This window comes from Pteropus vampyrus, unplaced genomic scaffold (assembly GCF_000151845.1).
Source record: "Pteropus vampyrus isolate Shadow unplaced genomic scaffold, Pvam_2.0 Scaffold83, whole genome shotgun sequence".
Taxonomy (NCBI): domain Eukaryota; kingdom Metazoa; phylum Chordata; class Mammalia; order Chiroptera; family Pteropodidae; genus Pteropus; species Pteropus vampyrus.
This window is the reverse complement of record NW_011888864.1, coordinates 5,540,639-5,559,150: the sequence shown is the minus strand read 5'-3', so window position 1 is coordinate 5,559,150 and position 18,512 is coordinate 5,540,639. Positions and strand designations below refer to the sequence as shown.

General features: G+C 37.3%; 1 protein-coding gene and 1 pseudogene across 1 annotated transcript in view; both read right to left on the bottom strand.

Annotated features, from left to right (window-relative positions):
- Positions 1–18,512, bottom strand: part of TMTC4 (transmembrane and tetratricopeptide repeat containing 4) — a 53,867-nt gene that overhangs the window by 32,375 nt on the left and 2,980 nt on the right. Inside the window, exons 2-4 of the mRNA XM_011363196.2 lie at positions 17,822–17,937; positions 16,451–16,667; positions 12,229–12,316 (exon numbers count right to left, since the gene is read on the bottom strand). Coding sequence (XP_011361498.1) covers positions 12,229–12,316; positions 16,451–16,667; positions 17,822–17,937 — 421 coding nt within the window. The remainder of the gene's footprint in view (positions 1–12,228; positions 12,317–16,450; positions 16,668–17,821; positions 17,938–18,512) is intronic.
- On the bottom strand, positions 17,489–17,588 carry LOC111741919 (annotated as a pseudogene).

Below are 18,512 nucleotides of genomic sequence, written 5' to 3'. Positions count from 1 at the left end.
AACACAGTCTTCAGATTTACTGATAGCTTTCTCCCTACTCACCCCATAATTTCATCACACTTCTCAAAACCAAAATTTCTGTAGGGGACCAAGTTTCCCTCCACCTCTCAAATCCTCTATCACAGTTCTTGTGGAAGAGTCCTACTCTTTAATTTTCTCTTATATGTCTGATTTTTGCTCAAACATATGCACTATGAAAACATATGAAAGATGAAGACAATGCCTCTTTGCTCAAGAAGTTTCTTCAGTTTTAGTGATTATTAAATATTAAGTGTTGCTTCTCAACAGTGGCAATTTCAGAGCAAAGGCAAAATTTCAGTGGTCAGACATAAACCTAGTGATGGCTCACATTCAGAAAAGCATTCCAGACTGCCACTGTCCAGAAGAGGAGGCATTATAGCTAATGAGCACCTGAAATTTATATAGTTACTACTGAGACATGTTGTAAGTGTCAAACACACACCTGATTTTGAAGACTTTGGTATAAAAAATGTAAAATGTTTCATAATTTTAAAATATTTCATAATTTTAAAATATTATAATTTAGAAATTATAATATTTGTGATATATTGGGCTAAATAAATTGTATTGTTAAAACTCATCTCACCTATTTCTTTTTATAATAATAATAATGTAGTTACTAGAAAATTTTAAGTTACATGTATGGCTCACATTGTATTTCTACTGCACAGCACTGTCTACGTCATGTGCTCAAAGACCCAGCTCACAGATGAACTTTGGCACATGGCTATGTTTGTATTCCAAGTCTGCCTTTGAAAACTTGGAAAATATAAAATGAGTTTGTCTATTTAAATCCAATTCTTTCTCCCCTCATCCCTACCAGATTAGCCGCTAGATAGTTTATCAGGAATCATAAGACTAAGCATTCACATACACTTCGGTTTATCCAGACTCTCAGCTGGAAACTTAAGTAATATTTATAAACTATTTTATGTAAATCAAAGGGGTCTCTTTACAAATGTGTGGTATGTATGTGCATGATAAACCAAAGCCAATGTACATGGCACTGACAAAGTGTTTCGGGTACTGGGGGTGAATAAAAAAAGACTCATAAAAATTAAATCATTAACTGGAAAGCTGATCCTGAGTTTGGAGACAGCCTAGCCTAACAGACTTCTTGTAATACAACCTGCTGTAGTATCATTTTACACATGTAATTCCCCTAATTAGAATTTTCTTTCAGTCTTGATTTGTCAAGGTCATTAATGCTAATAATTGCCAATATACCGCATAATCTAGGTGAATTTGGATTTTGTGGTTTTGTGACTATGTTCTTATTTAATAACTATGCAAATCATTCTTTTATTTCTAAAAATTTGAGCATTTTAATAAGACAACTGTAACAAATAATGGCAGGCCACCTTGCATATAGTTAGCATTCAATAAAAATCTGTGCAATCAGGAAATAGTTTCATTTATACCATGTCTGTCTGTCTTATTTAATTGCCATATTTTTATGCAATTATGAGATGTAATTTAATACTAAAAAGTTGATAATTTGTTTAATGTGAACAAATACAACCAAAAGTCAAGTATTTTCATTTTAATTTAGTCTTTGAACCTCCTCACAATGGAGTAATTTCCATCACGTAAGAGACTCTTTTTTAAAATATAAATTATTTTTGAAAAATTACATGTGCACTATTAAGCATAGGAATGAAAATTAAAACCACAATGAGATATTACCTGACACGTGTCAGAATGGCTATCTATCATCAATAAATCAAAGAACAACAAGTGTTGGCGAGGATGTGGAGAAAAGAGAACTCTCATACACTGTTGGTGGGATTGCAAACTGGTACAGCCGCTATGGAAAACAGTACAGAGGCTTTCTCCAAAAATTAAAAATGGATATATCTTTTGACCTGGCAATTTCATTTCTAGGTATTTATCCAAAGAAAACCAAAACAATAATTTATAAAGATCTATGCACTATGTTCGTGGCAGCACAATTTACAATAGCCTAAATATGGAAGCAACCTAAATGCCCATCAATAGATGATTGGACAAAGAAGTTATGGTTCATATATACAATGGAATATTATTCAGCCATTAAAAAATGAAATTCTACCATTTGCTATGACATGGATGGACCTAGAGATTATTATGCTGAGTGAAATAAGTCAGACAGAGAAAGATAAATACCATATGATTTCACTTATATGTGGAATCTAAGAAACAAAAAGAACAAACTAATCAAAAACAGACTTGCAAATATAGAGGGCAATCTGGTGATGGCCAGAGGGAAGGGGATGTTGGGGGCTGGGAGAATGGGGTACAGGATTAAAAAGTACAAATTAGCAGTTGATAGATGGTCACAGGGATGGGGAGCATGGCAAAGAGGAATGCAGTTAGCAGTAATGTAATGGCTGGAGAGCCAGAGGAGAGAAAGAGCAATTAGAGGGATCATTTTATAAACTATATAAATGTCTCACTAATGTACTGTGTACTTGAAACTAATAATAAAATAAATTTTTTTTAAAAAAAAGCATAGGAAAAATTGATTATTTTAATTTACAATTCAGAAGTAACTGTTAAAAAAGAGTAAAAATAAATCCTGAGAGTCAGATGTCGCCTCCAGTGCAGTTGCATTTATGAATATTTTTATTCAAAAAAACTTCCCAAATATGGAATTCTAACTGGTGCAGAGCTCTCAGGATGTTACCTTTATCCAGAGTTCTCCATCTCATCTCCACTCAGTCTGCTAGATTTTAAGTACCAATGACCCAGGAGAAAAGATAAAACAAAACAATTTTTTCTACCATGCAGCATCTCTCATCACTTAAGACAACAACTTGTTCTAAGATAATTATACAGCATTAGCAAACATCGACAGTTTATGATCCAAAACTTAATAGAGACTGGCCTAGAAAACGTTTTCTTTGTTTCTGTATATGTCTCTATTATCTAAGAAAATTCAGTCACTTAGGTAAATGGAGGCAAAGGCTAATGAAGTGGAGGGAGCACAGGAGTAAAAAAAAACAAACCATAAAATGCATTAACAGAAAGACACTTGTCAGTGCTAACACCCACAAGTGCCAACAGATGTGATCAATTTAATGAAGCATGTGCCTTGGATTTGGCACTGCTTTCCAGTGGGAAGATCTTTCAGAAAAAGCATCACATTGTATGAGCTACCCTCTTCACCATTCAATGCCTGGCATCTCTACCGTCTTGAAACTGGCATGTCAAGTTGTGTGTGGGAACCACGCCACCCTGACAGGTGGCCCGACTCTCTCTGCCAGAGCGACACAATGAGCATCAGATTCTCGTTCCAAAAGTTGGAGCCAACTAAGCAGTGCTTCCACCCACAGAATGAAGAAGTCAGACATTACCGGTCTACATTACGGGATCATTTTGGGAAAATCGAGCAATGCAGGAACTGAAGAAACACGAAGGCAGAGAAAAGAGAACACACACGAATACCACTGTCACAATTCAGCAGGCAAGGGCCCCAAAACTAAAAACAAGGCTCCTACACTATGTTAAGTTACACAATTGCCCTATTTTTTTTTTAAGTTAGCATGATGCTAAGTCAAGGAAAAACAGGTGTCTTAAGTCAGAATGAAGATATGAAGAAATAATATCCCAAGAGTAAGAGTCATCCTGTTTTAGTTCCCTAAACTATAAGGAGAGCAATACAGCAAAGGAAGTTCAAGAATGTAAAACAGTTAAGATTTAAGATCATGTCTTTTATAATAGATTAGAATTTAAAATGGTTGTTCCAGGTATGTAGCAAATTCATTTCCCTCCTAAAAAGATTCTGTCCTCCCCACTATAAGTGACACTAATTAAATTTCTCTTTTTAGTTCTAACTCCCATGAAACAAGTACTTTAAGGTATTAGTTTAGAGAAAAAATTATTCTGGCTATTCTAGCAAGTGTATCCTGTGGAGAGATTACCTGTTTCCAAGCCAAAATACTAAACTTTAAGAGGTATAAGTTCTGACAAGATGTCACATCATAAGAATAATACTTTTTGTTTTGAGCATTCAGAAATAATAACCAGTACACCATCAACTTCATCTGACTTAGGGTTTTTCTTTTTTATAAGAAACATATGCTTCCTTTATAAGGACATTTCCTTTTTAAAAAAGGATTGTATTGCAAAAGATCTTGCTTGGAGATATTCTACATAAGCATGCGCGTGCATGCGCGCACATACACACACACAAGCAGACAAAAATGTTATGTTAGTAGACTTTCTTTCATTTTCAGAAGTGCCAGGATTCCGGTGGTTAGCATAGAATTGCTTGTTAATAGACTCAGATAGTTAAATATTGTCCAGAGCTTTCTAATATAGATATCGCATCTACAAAGAAAGCTAATGAGGTTACCAAAAAGAAATGTATCCTCTTAAAGAGCTTTTAACTCATTAAATTATTAATTTCTGAGTGCATAATTTTTTGTTTCCTTATAAAAAATATTAAATCTGTTCCTCTGTAAAAATCTCTCTTGAACTTCAAGTTTATATGTAACTAATGTTGGACCTTTCATTGAATTTATGTTCAGATCCAAAAAGAACAAAGACCAGGTCTCTTTAAACATAAGTTTAAACAATAAATAGCATCATTATTGGTATCCAATAAATATTGGACTGAATTTCCACCACAAAAGAGCTTTGATTCTCAGCTGAACACTTAAAAACATGTGGATGACATGAGCAACGGGAACAAGGAATCATCATTGCCATGACACGTGTTTACCACGGCTTTTTGTACAGTCCACACTGCCTAGATGGGGGAAATAAAAATGTATGACTATTTCTTAAGGTATCTCAAAGTCTAGATGAAAATATATACAGCTGAATGTCTATTAGTATCAAGGGCTCTTCTCTACTGGATTCAGGGAAATTTAATAGAGAGTAAATAAAATAAATTAGCAGTATAAAATAGAAATACCACATGATCCAGCAATTCCATTTCTTACTATTTATTCAAAGGAAATGAAATCACTATCTCAAAAAGATATCTATATCCCTATGTTTATGGCAGCATTACTTACAGTAGCCAAGACACGGAAACAATGGAAGTGTCTACTGACAGATGAATGCATAAAGAAATTGTGGCATATTCATATAATGGAATATTATTTAGCCATAAAAAGGAAATCTTGCAATTTGTGGCAATATGATGGATCTTGAGGGCTTTATGCTAAGATAAGTCAAAGACAAATACTGTATGATCTCACTATTATGAGAAATCCGAAAAAAAAAAAAAATCACAGAGTCCATATTGGTGGTTGCCAGAGGCGGGGGTGGGAGGATGTGAGCAAAATGGATGAAGATGGTCAACAGATACAAATTTCCAGTTATAAAACAGTCCTGGGATTATAATGTACAGCATGGTGGCTGTAGCTAATAATACTATATTGCATTTTTGAAAGTTGCTAAGAGAGATCTTGTAAGTTCTCATCACAAAAAAAATAATTGTAACTGTGTGGTGATGAATGTTAACTTACTATGATAATCATTTTGCAATACTTACAAATATCAAATCATTATGTTGTAAGCTTAAAATGAATATGTTTTATGTTGATTACATCTCAATAAAAAAGTAAACTATATTCCAGGGCAAACAAAGAAATTAGCAGTACAGAGGTCATAGTTATCTATTCTGTATAAATGCACCATGAAAAGAAGGGGTTACTTATTAAGTGCCTGCTGTGAGGTGGGGACAGGGAGGGAAAGGTTAACAGGGAAGTATGGTAAACCAGAATATTCTGCTCCTTGAGCATTCTGAATATCAGAAGCTTCATTTTAATCAAAATATACTAGACTCTAAGCCCTTTAAGGGCATGAACTGTGTCTTTCTAGCTTTTGTATCCATAACACTGGACACAGGGCCTGGTTCATAGCAATGCCCTTAATGTTTGATTAATTATTGGTGAAAGAATGAATAGCCAAAACTGATAAGCCTCTATGGTATTTTAGAACGGAATCAGAAGCAGTGTCTTATCAAGAATTCCTTAACCAGAATTATTTTTGCATATAGAGTTCTTATTGCTTCTTCTCTGTGAAAGTATTATTAGTTTGTGAAAACCTTGCTCCTCCTAAAAAAGACTCTTAGCCACCACCATATTTATGAAGTTGCACATTAACATGATGTTTAAGAATTATTGCAGAGAATTATTATCTATAAACAAAGAAGTAGCTTCTATTTTTAGCATGTTTAAAAAAAAGTATGGAAAATCTGAAACAGAAGAGTTGCTGAAAACACTGTGCTGCTGTCAACGGATTTTAGGGAAGGAAGGCCCCATTGGACTTCATCAGCTCTAGTCCAGGGAATAATGAGACAAAGGGGGATTTGGGAGTTGTTAGAGAGAGGGGAGGAAAGGAGGAGAGTGTGGATGCAGAGTGAAGGGGCTGTTCTGATGCTGCCCGGCCAAGTGGAGCAATAGGGACAAGGCTGGACATATAGTCACAAAGTCTTGCTCTAAGGGTCCTGAGGTTACAGCCAGTAGGGCTCAGGGCATAGAACCCTGTTGGGGAAGGGTCAGAGAACTGCCTTATGTGTGGGACACAGGTCTTCCCCCAACTAAGCTAATCACTGAGTGTAAGTCCCTCTCTTAAGAATCCACATTGTTCTGCGCCTCCAGACCGGCGACAAGCTTGGCAGGCAGAGATCAATCATTTCATAGGTTGCCTGTGAAAACAGGAGTAGGAACTGGAAATAGCAGTGAAAATCAACTCGAAATGATGGTGAGTGCAACTTGAGGGATGGGTGTTTTCAGTCATCCACTCTAAACTCCCAAGAAAAAATATTCTGATTTATAACTCAAAGCCTGCATAGGCAGGTGGATACAGTCAGAGGACAGAAAGGACACAAAAGTCTGTGGCCAAAAATAACTTTCAGGGTCAAAACCCTGAGGCCCGGATGCATGTAGAGGGGCAACCTCCTACAGCTTTTTATTTTCCAAAGACTAAATAAGCTGTCGGTGACTGCAAAGGACCATCCCAGTCTGGAGGCGGGTCCACAGGTTCCATTTCAAGTTACTCTTTCCCTTTCCGAAAGAGGGTTCAAGTGAACAGAAAAACAGAACCTGGGAAGGTCGGGCGGCCTGTAGACAAGAGGTCAACAGGATGGCTTCTTCAAAGGCTTCTGTATCCATCCATGTGTCTTCTAACTGTTCTAAGTAACTTCAACCAAGTGAAAATCTATTCATATTCTTAAAAGGGTTTTCACAGAAGCGAAATCTACCACTGCTATCGTGCAAACATTAAATATTTCAAGTTAGCTTTCTCGAAAGCTTTTGCATCCTTAACATTAAAGGCCTATAAAAATCTCTTTATAAAGTCTCTTTCCAATTTTAAAGTAAGCATACTATAAATGTTAAAAGAATGCTACTGGACCAAAAAAATTATAATGCTGCTAACAGGTAATAGAGTTCCACTAATACTGAAATATACTTCACTAATTTCTCATGAATCAAAGTATTAATTGAAAAACCATCACACATTAAGCACTTTTACCTTGCTATTAGTTTCCAAAGGCTTCATTAAAAAAACAAACAAACAAACCCAAAAATCTATCTTTCCTATGGATGGCTCTTGGAAATAATTTTATAATTTACAAATAAATTAAAAAGATATATATATATATCAGAATATATATAAATGTGAAATGGAACAGAGAATAGGTTAGCAAAAGGATCCAGGAAAACAATATAAAATATCTTTAGTTTTAATATAGTTGTGAGAACAACTATATTAAAGGAGGCTAATAAATGTATTGATTCACTTGATAGAAGAATTTTTAGTCTCCTGATAGTTTTCCCATTATTTTATAAGAATAATCTTTAGAATTAATGAGGTTTTATTATACCTCCTAAACAATGGGTCCCACATATGTTAAACCTATCAATATTTAGTACTATCTTCAAAAAGCACTTCCGATGTCTTTGCAATTCATTCAGAATAGGGAGTAGTTACTTGAAGAGAAAGATACATTAAAATTAATGATATTTCATGAAACTTTAGAGTTATCTTTGAGAAAATCCAACAGACTGAATTTTTAATTTTCTTCAGGAAAAATAAGACTACTGATAAATTGTAATCCTACCGAACTGCAGATTTAGATTTAACTGACAAGCACACGAGATACCATGGTTTGTAATAAACAGAACAGGGAGGAAGTAAATGGACCCCCTCCCTCTCTCCCACTCACAATCTTATAGAATAGCCACACCAAGGCCCTGAATGTTCTTTGAGGCTAGGGCAGGGGCAATTCCTCACCCTGCCAGATCTCTGGGGGCCATGTGTCTATTGGGAGTTTTATAGGCATTATAGGTGGGGAAATGCCAGCCCCCGAAAGAGCTGGACATGCCTTATTGCTAAGTTAACGTTTGGTCTTGGGAAAAGTCACTACCACTATTCTCTGTACTTGAAGCTGTTTTATTCAGCTGTCCCCAAACTCCCTGCTGTGTCAGAAAAATGATGAGTCACAGGAAAAGTGGTGGTTTTATCTGGGTAAGATCAAATAATAATAAATTGGAGTGGGAAATGGTTAGGTATAAATGAGTCCTGGGTGAACATGGTACACAGTCTGGGCCAGCGGGGTCACCTTTTCACTGTGTTTTTGTAGAGTCACGTGTGTTTGAGAGAACATGTGCTCTTAGACATACAACCTGAGCCCTGTGGTCAACCTGTACACAGCAGGATGGAGGAAGGGCAGTGGGTTAAAATATCTCACAGGCCCTTCCCAATCGACTCTCAAAAACTACTGATAGGTCCTATATGGATATTCTGGGCATATAACTATAAATACCTAGAACATCAAAACAATACAGCCTGTCCTAGAAGAGTTTTCAATCCTGCCTAGGTCTTTTTATAGAGGAAAAAAAAAAGGTTAAAAGGAAGCTGTCTATTGCTTTTTAAAGTTTATTGGTTATACACATGTTTACAGCAACACTATTCATGATCATCAAAAGTGGAAAGAACCCAAATATCCATTGACAGATGCATAGACAAACAAAATGCATAGACGAACTTTGAATACATTATGCTAAATGAAATAACGAGACATAAAAGGACAAATATCACATGATTCCACTTATATGATATACCTAGAACAGTCAAATTCATGGACAGACAGTGGGATGGCAGTGATCAGGGGCTGGGGCTAGGAGGAAATGGGGAGTTACTATTTAATAGGTTTTCATTTGGGAAGATGGAAAAGTTCTGGAGATGGATGGTGGTGATGGTTACAGAACAATATGCATGAACTTAATGCCACTGAACTGGTACAATTAAAAATGGTTTAAATGGTTAATTTTATATTATGTACATCTTACCACAACAAAAATACAGGAAAAAAGTCTACTGAAATTTAAATAACATAATTAATTCTTTGTTTTCCTGTCTGCTAAGGGAACTCCCACTAATTTCTAAGACATTAAAAAAATCACAAGAGAAGAATCTAGTCTGTATGCTATTTTCATCCTAGGATAGCATTTCTTGAAAGGTAAATTTGTTTAGAAGCTCTTCTAGAATCCTTGAGAGCAAGCAGTAAGGCAAGTAGCCTTACTAACATTTATTTTGGGGACTGACACTACCTGGGAGTTGTAGGGAATGAGAGCAAAGGAAGCAGATGCTGTTTGGCCTTCTAAGTGGTTGTCTCCCAAACCCAGAGAGAACTCAGGGAGAAGGAAGAATCTCAGGCCTCAGGGATGGTCCCATGTGGGCAAAGGGTTAGTGATGAGAGGCAGTAGGGGAAGGGTGAGAAAGCAGGAATCTTGAAATTGTTTAATTTCAGAAAAGGTGACTTCTTTTAAATTGGGAGATGAGTTCACAGATGTTCATTTTATTAATGACATTTTTATACTGCCTATGTTCTTTTGTATCAAATATTTTATAAATTTATTCCAGTTACTTATTCTAATACTTAAAATTTTTCATGTTTAAATGCTAAATTATATTATTACATTTTAGTTTTAAATTTTTTTTCACAATTCCATAACAAAATTATTAAATCATTAAATAGTCACTGGTTTTCTGTAATGTTGGAAAGAAAAGAAGGCTTAAAATATATATAATCTGGTTGTCTTAGATGAACACAATATTTTAAAGATTAAAAAAGTAAGTCACCAAAAATCTATTGATTCTTAATCTGATGACTCACCTGGCTATTAAAAAAAAAAAAGATACCTCTTAGAAAAAAAACAAAAAACAGAAGTAGAGATGCCAATATAAGAGCCCTTATGTCTCTGTCATTCAACTTAAATAATTATTGACTCCTGGCCTGTCTGGCTTCATCTATGCTCTTATACACTTTCTGCCTCTTCTCAGATTATTTTGAAGCAAATCCCAGCCATCATACCATTTCATCTATAAATATTTCAGCAGGTATCTCTAAAAGAAAAGGGTTATTTTTAAAACATATCTGTGATGTCATTATCACATCTAACATTTTAACAATTTAATAGAAGTGAATGTACTTCCTGACTATTTTTAATGATTTTTTTGAGAAGCTTGCCTCACAGTCCCCTGAGTACAGGGAATCAGACCAGCACAATGCAGTTGGCATTGCCTTTGAAGTTAGTAACACAGATACAAGCGTGAACCCAGTTCTGCCATAAATAGCTATGTGACTATGGGAAAGCTACTTAAATTCTTAGTTCTGTATCTGGAAAATGGGAAAGTAATTCCACCTACCTTAAATACTGTCACATAATTAAATTAGAAAAAAAATAAACATAGACATATGTCGGCAGATAGTCACTAAATGGCAGCTATTATATTAATAGCAATCATCTATGTTCATGAGTAAAAAACTTCCTGCTGGAAACCCTTATGAATAGTTGCTACAAAAAATGTTTGGAACTACTCAGATGGTGACAGCTATTCTGTGAATCATCTGTCTCAGAAGTAAACAAACTTTGTAAAGGATCAGGCCAGTATGTATCTTAGGCATTGCAGTCTAGATGACCTCATCAAAACTATTAAACTCTGCCACTGTAGGGTAAAAGCAGTATAGACAAAATGAAAACAAGTGGGTGTGCCCATGTTCCAATAAAACTTTATATATGGACACTGATCTGAATTTCATGTAACTTTTTACATGTCATGAAAAATTATTCTTTTTTTTCCTTCAACCATTTGAAACTGTAAAAATCATACTTAGCTTGTGGGCCATATGAGAGAGTGGGCTGGATTTGGCCTGTGGGTCCCTGCTCACGCCCCCGAGCTCTCCTATTTCGCGAGCCCCAGCACACACAAAATCCTGAATGAGTGGTCTGCTCTTCATCATTAATAAGAGATTAATTCACAGGAGACATCAAGACATCAAATGTAAGCATCAGTATATGACAATAATGTTAAGGCCTTGGCAGCCCAGAAATACACCTAAGCTTTGAGAAACACTGTGGAAAAGGCACAAGAAAGCCAAAGTACAACTGCTTCCACTTCAATCGCTCTACTCAAGCATTCCACAGGAAATCACCCCTCTCACTTTCCCTTCTTCTCCTCTCTCCCCATGCCAAAATATAAACAGTTGATTGTGATTTATAAAAAGAGAATTCTACAGTCCATAAACCTCTAACTTCTTCAGATACAGAAATTCAATGTATAACTTGCTGGAATTAGCATATATAACAGCTATATAAGCTAAATGTGTCAATCCAATTTCCATGATAAACCATTTGGAGGGTATGATTTGACTTGGACATGATCAGAATCCATATAATGAGTAGAGTTACACAGGGATTCTGCTGTATCTCAATAAATGGTGCTAATAATCAGGCAATCCCTCTACATACAACCCGCCCCCCCCATCTGTCATTTCAACTTCAACAATAATGACTTTCTTTGTAAGTATTAGTGCCACTCCAATGAAAATACAAAAACCTCACAGTCCAGGTGCATATTCACAGCTATACATTTGGGCATTTTTCTATTTTTTTTTTCTCTAAGAGGTTTTAATTTTAAAAAAAGAATCAATAGTTTTGTCCTCCTACACTTTTGCTGGAAATGAAATGACAGAAATCAATCACAACTTTAGTAACAAGAGCAAAAACTCTTGGTTTCACCACCCAACAGGACACTCCCATGTGAACGCAGATGTATGAACTTTGTATTATTAAAAAAGCAATCAAGCAAACAAGATATCTACAGAGAGCTTACATCTTTTGACCCACATTCCCTCAAAGTGATAAACTTATATAAATGAATATTTTCCCATCTCAAAACTAAGAAGGCAAATATCATGCTTACTTTCTCTAAATGCTTTACAGTAGCCCAGGAAAGATAACAGAAAGAACAGAGCACCCAGGAGGTCTGCACGGCCGACAACACCAGCAACCTTAAAAGAAGGGAAGAAAAAAATTTACATTAAAAAAAAATTTAAACAAATCATACGCTTAGGAAATACAAAAACTTCCTTAGGAACAGAAAACAAAAACCTCATTAGACACTTGCCATCTATTAAAATAATCTGTGTAACCATGTAGCATCCCCGTGGTCTTATCCTACAATTGATTTCCTTATCACTTTTGGTCTAGAACTTGAGATAACTGCTATGATTCCCAAATGTATGTACAAGCAACAGCTAAAAAGAAAGCCTTTTAGGAGTAGTTTTCCACTACACTGGTTAGATATGAAATGCTGAAGGTGATTTCCATTCTGATCGTGAACTGCTGACGCAGATGCATGTGGCAACCCAAGGTGTCACACATTTGCTAATGCTGAACAAGCTGATGAATCCAATCTGTGACTGCCACTCGTATGAAAAAGCCTCCCAAGAAGAATGCTAGAGACAAAGGTTCAACAGGTCTGGAACAAGTATACCAGTATGCCAGAAGGTTAAATTGTACAATTTTTTCATGAATGAAGTGAATATGCAATGAGAGTTCTTGAATTCTCTGGTCTGTAACTCAATCAGGGATGCACTAAAATCAGGGATGCAGCAAAACCAAACAGAGCCTGGCATACAGTAGGTGCTGACTCATTGTTAGTTCCCTTCATGAATCCTGAAGCATGCTTTTATACACACAAAGAGAGAAAGGAATGGAAAAGGACACAGATCAGGGTGAGGCTCTGTAGCAGCCTGGTGAGTGATGGAGGAAGCAGCTGGTCCTGTAGGCCTCCTGCCAGGATGATGAGAGGGAAAGGAGGGGCTTCTTCCAGCTGTGGCTTCCTACAAGGTCTGAGCGTGGTCCAGAATCCCAAACCCTTACAAAAGACAAAATAGGGAACAGGGGCTAAGGGATTTGGGGCAGAGGGTGGGGTCAGAGAACAAGGTTCCTTGAAATGAGTAAAGGGGAAGGAAGTTGTTTGGATAAATACCAGGAACAGGGGCCAAAAGAGCCAGCCTAAACCACTTCTTATCTGGGTGCAGTGAAGGATTTGCACTAAAATGAATGTTAAACATCATAAACTTATTTTTAAAACAAACATTTGGCTAATTGGTGAAGATACTTCCAAGTCGTAAGCAATGAACATTACATTGTTTGACATAAAGAAAAATAAGCTTTAAAAAGTATGGTGCATGTTTTAAAGTAAAAACAGCAGTTAGTCCTTACAAGGAATTTTTGGCACAGAAATTATAGAGATTCCATAGAAAAAAACTGTAATAGGCTATCCAAGCAGGCATCACATCTGTTTGGGTAATAGGCATGAGTATGAAGAGACCATTTTTCCTTTCTAACATTTGTATAATATTTACTTTCAGGCAACGTTCTTTACCAAGGTTATCTTTTCCCCCTTACAAATAACCTGAAATACTCATATCAGGATTTTTGAAGAAGTCCAGAACAAACCTCCCCAACATGTGTCACTTTGGAATGTGGATTATCTGGAGCTGAAGGCAATCGAGTAGGGCTCAGGAGAAACATCTGCTCCTTCCTTAACTACCTAGAAGAATCTAAATTGGAAGCCATGACCATAATGAGTAATTACCAAAAATAACTTTTTATGATCTATCTAGAGGGCAGGGCAAACTTCTAATTACCCAGCATCCGTTTTTCTTATCATTCATAAGAAGCCCCATGGCATCTTATGTCATTCCTTGGCTCAGGATGCCATATATATCTCATTTTTCCTTTCCGTCTCTGAATCTCTCATGTATGTGGAATCGCTGACTCTCCTACACATGCAGGGTTCCTGTATGTATGTACATAATTAAATTTGGTCATTTTCTCATTAACATATAATCTCATGTTGATTTAATTATTAGACCAGCTGAAAGAACCTAGAACGTAGAGAAAAATTTCTTCCTCCCCCATAGTTTTCTGGAGAAATCACTGCAATTGCCCCAAATCCATAAAGCAGGTGGCAATTATTGTTTCTCTGCTAGAAACAATGTGCACAGGGGCCATAAGAAGGAAGTAGGGAAAGGGGATAGGGAGAATGTTTCTCCATCCAATTCCTTCAGTATTAAACTCCGGGTTTATTGGATGGGCAAAATTACTAAGGAGGCCTGAGCTGCCCTCTTTGATACCTGAATTCAGGTAACTTGAAATCTTCACCAATTCTCTGAAGACAAGGAAATCTTACAGTTGCACTGGTGTCCTCAGGGAACCTCTGAGGTCTCCATCCTGGTCTCCAATGAGACAAGGGGCTTGGAAACCCCCTTCCTTAGCTCTCTTCTCCTCTTCTGGTGACTAGTCTGTCAGAGGCTTTATACACCTACAAATACCCCAAAGTAATTTGGGGTCGCATATTTGAAAATGAGAGACTTTCATATCAGTTGAGAAGCAAAAAACACCTAATTACAATTATTTAATTACCAATTGGGGACTGGTAGGTGGGAAGTCTATAGGGTGTGACTGACTCATCTCAGTTTGCCTGGGACTGACCCCATTTTAAAAAGGAAAGTTCTGTGTCCCAGAACCCCTCGGTCTTGGCAAAGTCAATGGCTGGTTACCCAGAACATTGGAAAATGTAGGTTCTTATTTGCAGTGAGCAAAAACAGTCTCAGTGTCAAGACACAAAACACATAAATGTTAATACAAAGATGTTTACACTACTAAAACCTGGAGGAGCCTACACTGCCGCTGCTTTCCCATAATAAATGTAAACGGAAGCAACAAGATCCTCAATCATCATCTAGGATCATGTTCGGTGGGGTGGGCAGTGGGGATGCTGTGCCCAGGGCTGTTATTAGAGACCCTGGCCAGGCCTACAGCCCAGAGCGCAGGGCTGCTTCCTCTGCATGGGCCTGGAAACCCCTGGGAACTCTCCTTCCATCTGGTTCCCTGGGTGGTCCTGCTCTTTGCTCATTTTTAAAGAGGGGTTAAATGTATAGTGAGAAATAACAGGAAGGTGTAGATAGGAGGAAACTGAATACTATTTGTCAAAACAATGAAAGGTGAACATACAGATTATCTATTTTAGGAATGCTAATTTTTAATGACCCATAATGTTTCCTTGCAATATGAATTTGAATGGCTTTCATGGAATGGAGGAGAGAGATAAAAAAAAAATTTCAGATATTCCCTTTTTCTCCTATAGCTAAACTTCCCTTGGCTTATGTTTAAGTATCTCAAATGTAAAATTTTGCAGTTAACATGTTCCCAGATTGCATTTATCTGGGACGTATGTGTGCACCCACGAATACACTCATCCAGTTATACTTGTTGGCATTTCAAATTCTTCTATAAATTAACTTTTCAATATTTAAAATCAGAATTTTAGAAAAATTTCTTTGGTTAATAATTCAAATATTTTGTTTTGCTTTTAAGATCACATAAAGTTAGATAAGGATCAAAACAGTAAATCAGTACTTTTGCCAGAAATTCCTTTATTTCTGATCAATGCATATATTATTTCTAGGTCCCAAAGAACATTTAGACCATAAGAGAACTCACACAGAAACAAAATCTATTTGATCACAGTTTATATATAAACTCTTCTGACCAGACCTCGGACAAACAAATTTTAAGGTATATCCCTACATCCACCAGCTACATGACTGACTAAAGGTAAGTCCTTTATTTGTCTTCCAAGGCCATTTCCTCTTTTGTGAAGTGGAAATTGTTATGTTGCTCCATCTGATCCCAGAGTCTTTGTGACAATCATGATAGTATGAGAAATTATTTTGCAAATTATAAATCTCTCACCTAATGTAGGAAATTGCATCAGACTCTTTGCTGACGAAAGGTAATCTTAGCCTCTGGCTTTTAGACCCCAAAGCCAGGCAACATTCAACATTCATACCTTTATAATGTGGTCATATAAGCAAAACAGAAAGTATCAGCAGAGATCATACCGTACCATCATTATAAAGTCTTCACCAATCTGAGACTCTTCATGCTTCCATATGAAAGACCTAATGGACCTACAAACAATTGTTTCAAATGTCTGGCAGGGCATAGCAGCGTATACTTTCTACAGCTCTATAAGCATAGAAAGGAAGCCTGTTTTAGGAAACAAACTGACATATGGACGGCTTCTCGTCCTTACACGAGTGCAGATGCCACAGGTAGACGATACTTACACACTCAGTGTGCACCGGATGCACAGCAAACAGCAGTGCGGCCAGCAGGGATGATCTGGGGGCCAGGTTTAACCTCCGGCCCTTACTGGTGTACTGAAGGCCTCCAAACAGCACCGAGAAGACATCCACCATGAGAACGGAGATGCCACCGTGAAGGAGGATGTTGACCATGTGGAAACTCACAGGGTGGAAGCCTCCCGACAAATAGTAGTTAACCCTGGAGCAAACAAAGGGTGCTCACAACAGATGCTCAGAAGCATGTGAAATAAAATGCAAATCGTCTGAAGGAAAAGGCTGGTGAGTGAAAATATTAAAAGGAGAAGAGGAAGACTTTGTGCAACTTAGGTAAAATACCACGAGATAAATAATGCCTGTCAAGCTCAGAAGATTAAAGAAAAGGTAAGAACGTAATTAACTGCAGAGGGGGAAATGGACGATATGGGGATCTCAGAGGTGTGGCACAGAAAATACTTGGAGAAGGAAAGCAAAAGGAAGGCTCGACAATTTTTTTTAAGTGCAAAAAAAAGCAAGACTGCATTCCAAAAAGACATAATACATTACTCAAGGCTACCCCATAGGGACCTAGATTTAAGTTAGTCATAACTTGCTTATCCAAAAAAAAAAAAAAAAAGTACTCCTGTATAGTTTGTCCACCAGCCTTCGGAACAATGAAACACTTTCTCATTGTCAGGGGTTCTTGTTTCTGATTGCTTTTCAGTTACCAGTGGTTCCGATTCATCATTTCCATGCTTCTTTGAGAAATCTATACACAAGTATTTAATGCATCCAAGAAATGGCTATGAATGGGAACTCTGTGCAGTGAATACATCTATTTAATGCAAATGGCTCTCTGATTAATGAGGGCAGAGACGGTTTTAAGCTTCATTTTGTTTTTGCCTATTGACTTGGTAACAGTAGAAAGATTTATACTTTTTTTTGTCATGAAAAAAAACATAATTTCATTAAATGCCATATGTTGCCTTGATATATATTGTTTCCTCAGTATTAATCAGCAAAGGGTCCAATCTCCAAGAACTGTGCAAAATGAAACACTTCACCAATTTGCATGTCATCCTTATACAGGGGCCATGCTAACCTCTGTATTGTTTCACTTTTAGCACCTGTACTGCCAAAGTGAGCCTTGTAATAAAGTTTCCTTGTGCATATCCTCTCTGTCTTCCTGTGACTAACTCTCAATGGTTGAAATTATCAACCTATATGGGAGACCCATATAGGTGAGTGGCTTATATTTCCCTAGGAACCACTGACTTGACTCATGAACCCTGGGAACTTTGTCACATATAACCCAGTGCATTATCATGCACAAGCTTTGGGTGACCCTCCCATACAGCCCACACTGCCATACCTCACCTGAAAGTCAGCACGGTGAGAGGTCGGTAGGACTTGTGGCTGGTGTTGCTGCTCAGCCTACTGCCCCAGAAGTCATGATGCCACAGGTCCCCAAGGGGAGTTTCTGCTCGGAGGTCCTGCAGGAATACAATCAGGGGACATACAGAACAAAGGAGTCATGACTCCTCCTCCCATATCTAAGCCCTCGCCATATCCTCTTCTTTAAAATTCCTCATGTCTCTATTCACCATTTCTCCCATCAATCCTAGGCCAGGCCACCATCATCACTCACCCAGGATATAGCCAGGCCTCTACTGTACCCTCTGACATGTTTTCATATTGATCTCTACAAAATGCAAGTCAGCTTACTCTACCTGCCCCTGCTAAAAACACTGCGACCATTCCCTCTCCTCCCAGAACAAAGCATTCAAACTAGAAAGGTTTTGCAGCTTATAACAACCAGAAAGTGGGGAATAGAGGAAGTGTGTCAAATCATGGCCAGCCCAAGAGAGCAACCAGCATCCATGACACACAGTGGAGTTCAGTGAGTCCCAGCTACTTAAGTGCTTCATGACTCAAAGGGAAAGGCTTGAGAAAAGAGATGCAAATTTGGTCACCTGATAACCACTTTGAGGGTAGATTTCACATCCATTGAGTATCAACTTCAGAGGCTTTGAGTGTACAAACCCCCTCTACAAGTCTATTAGATATT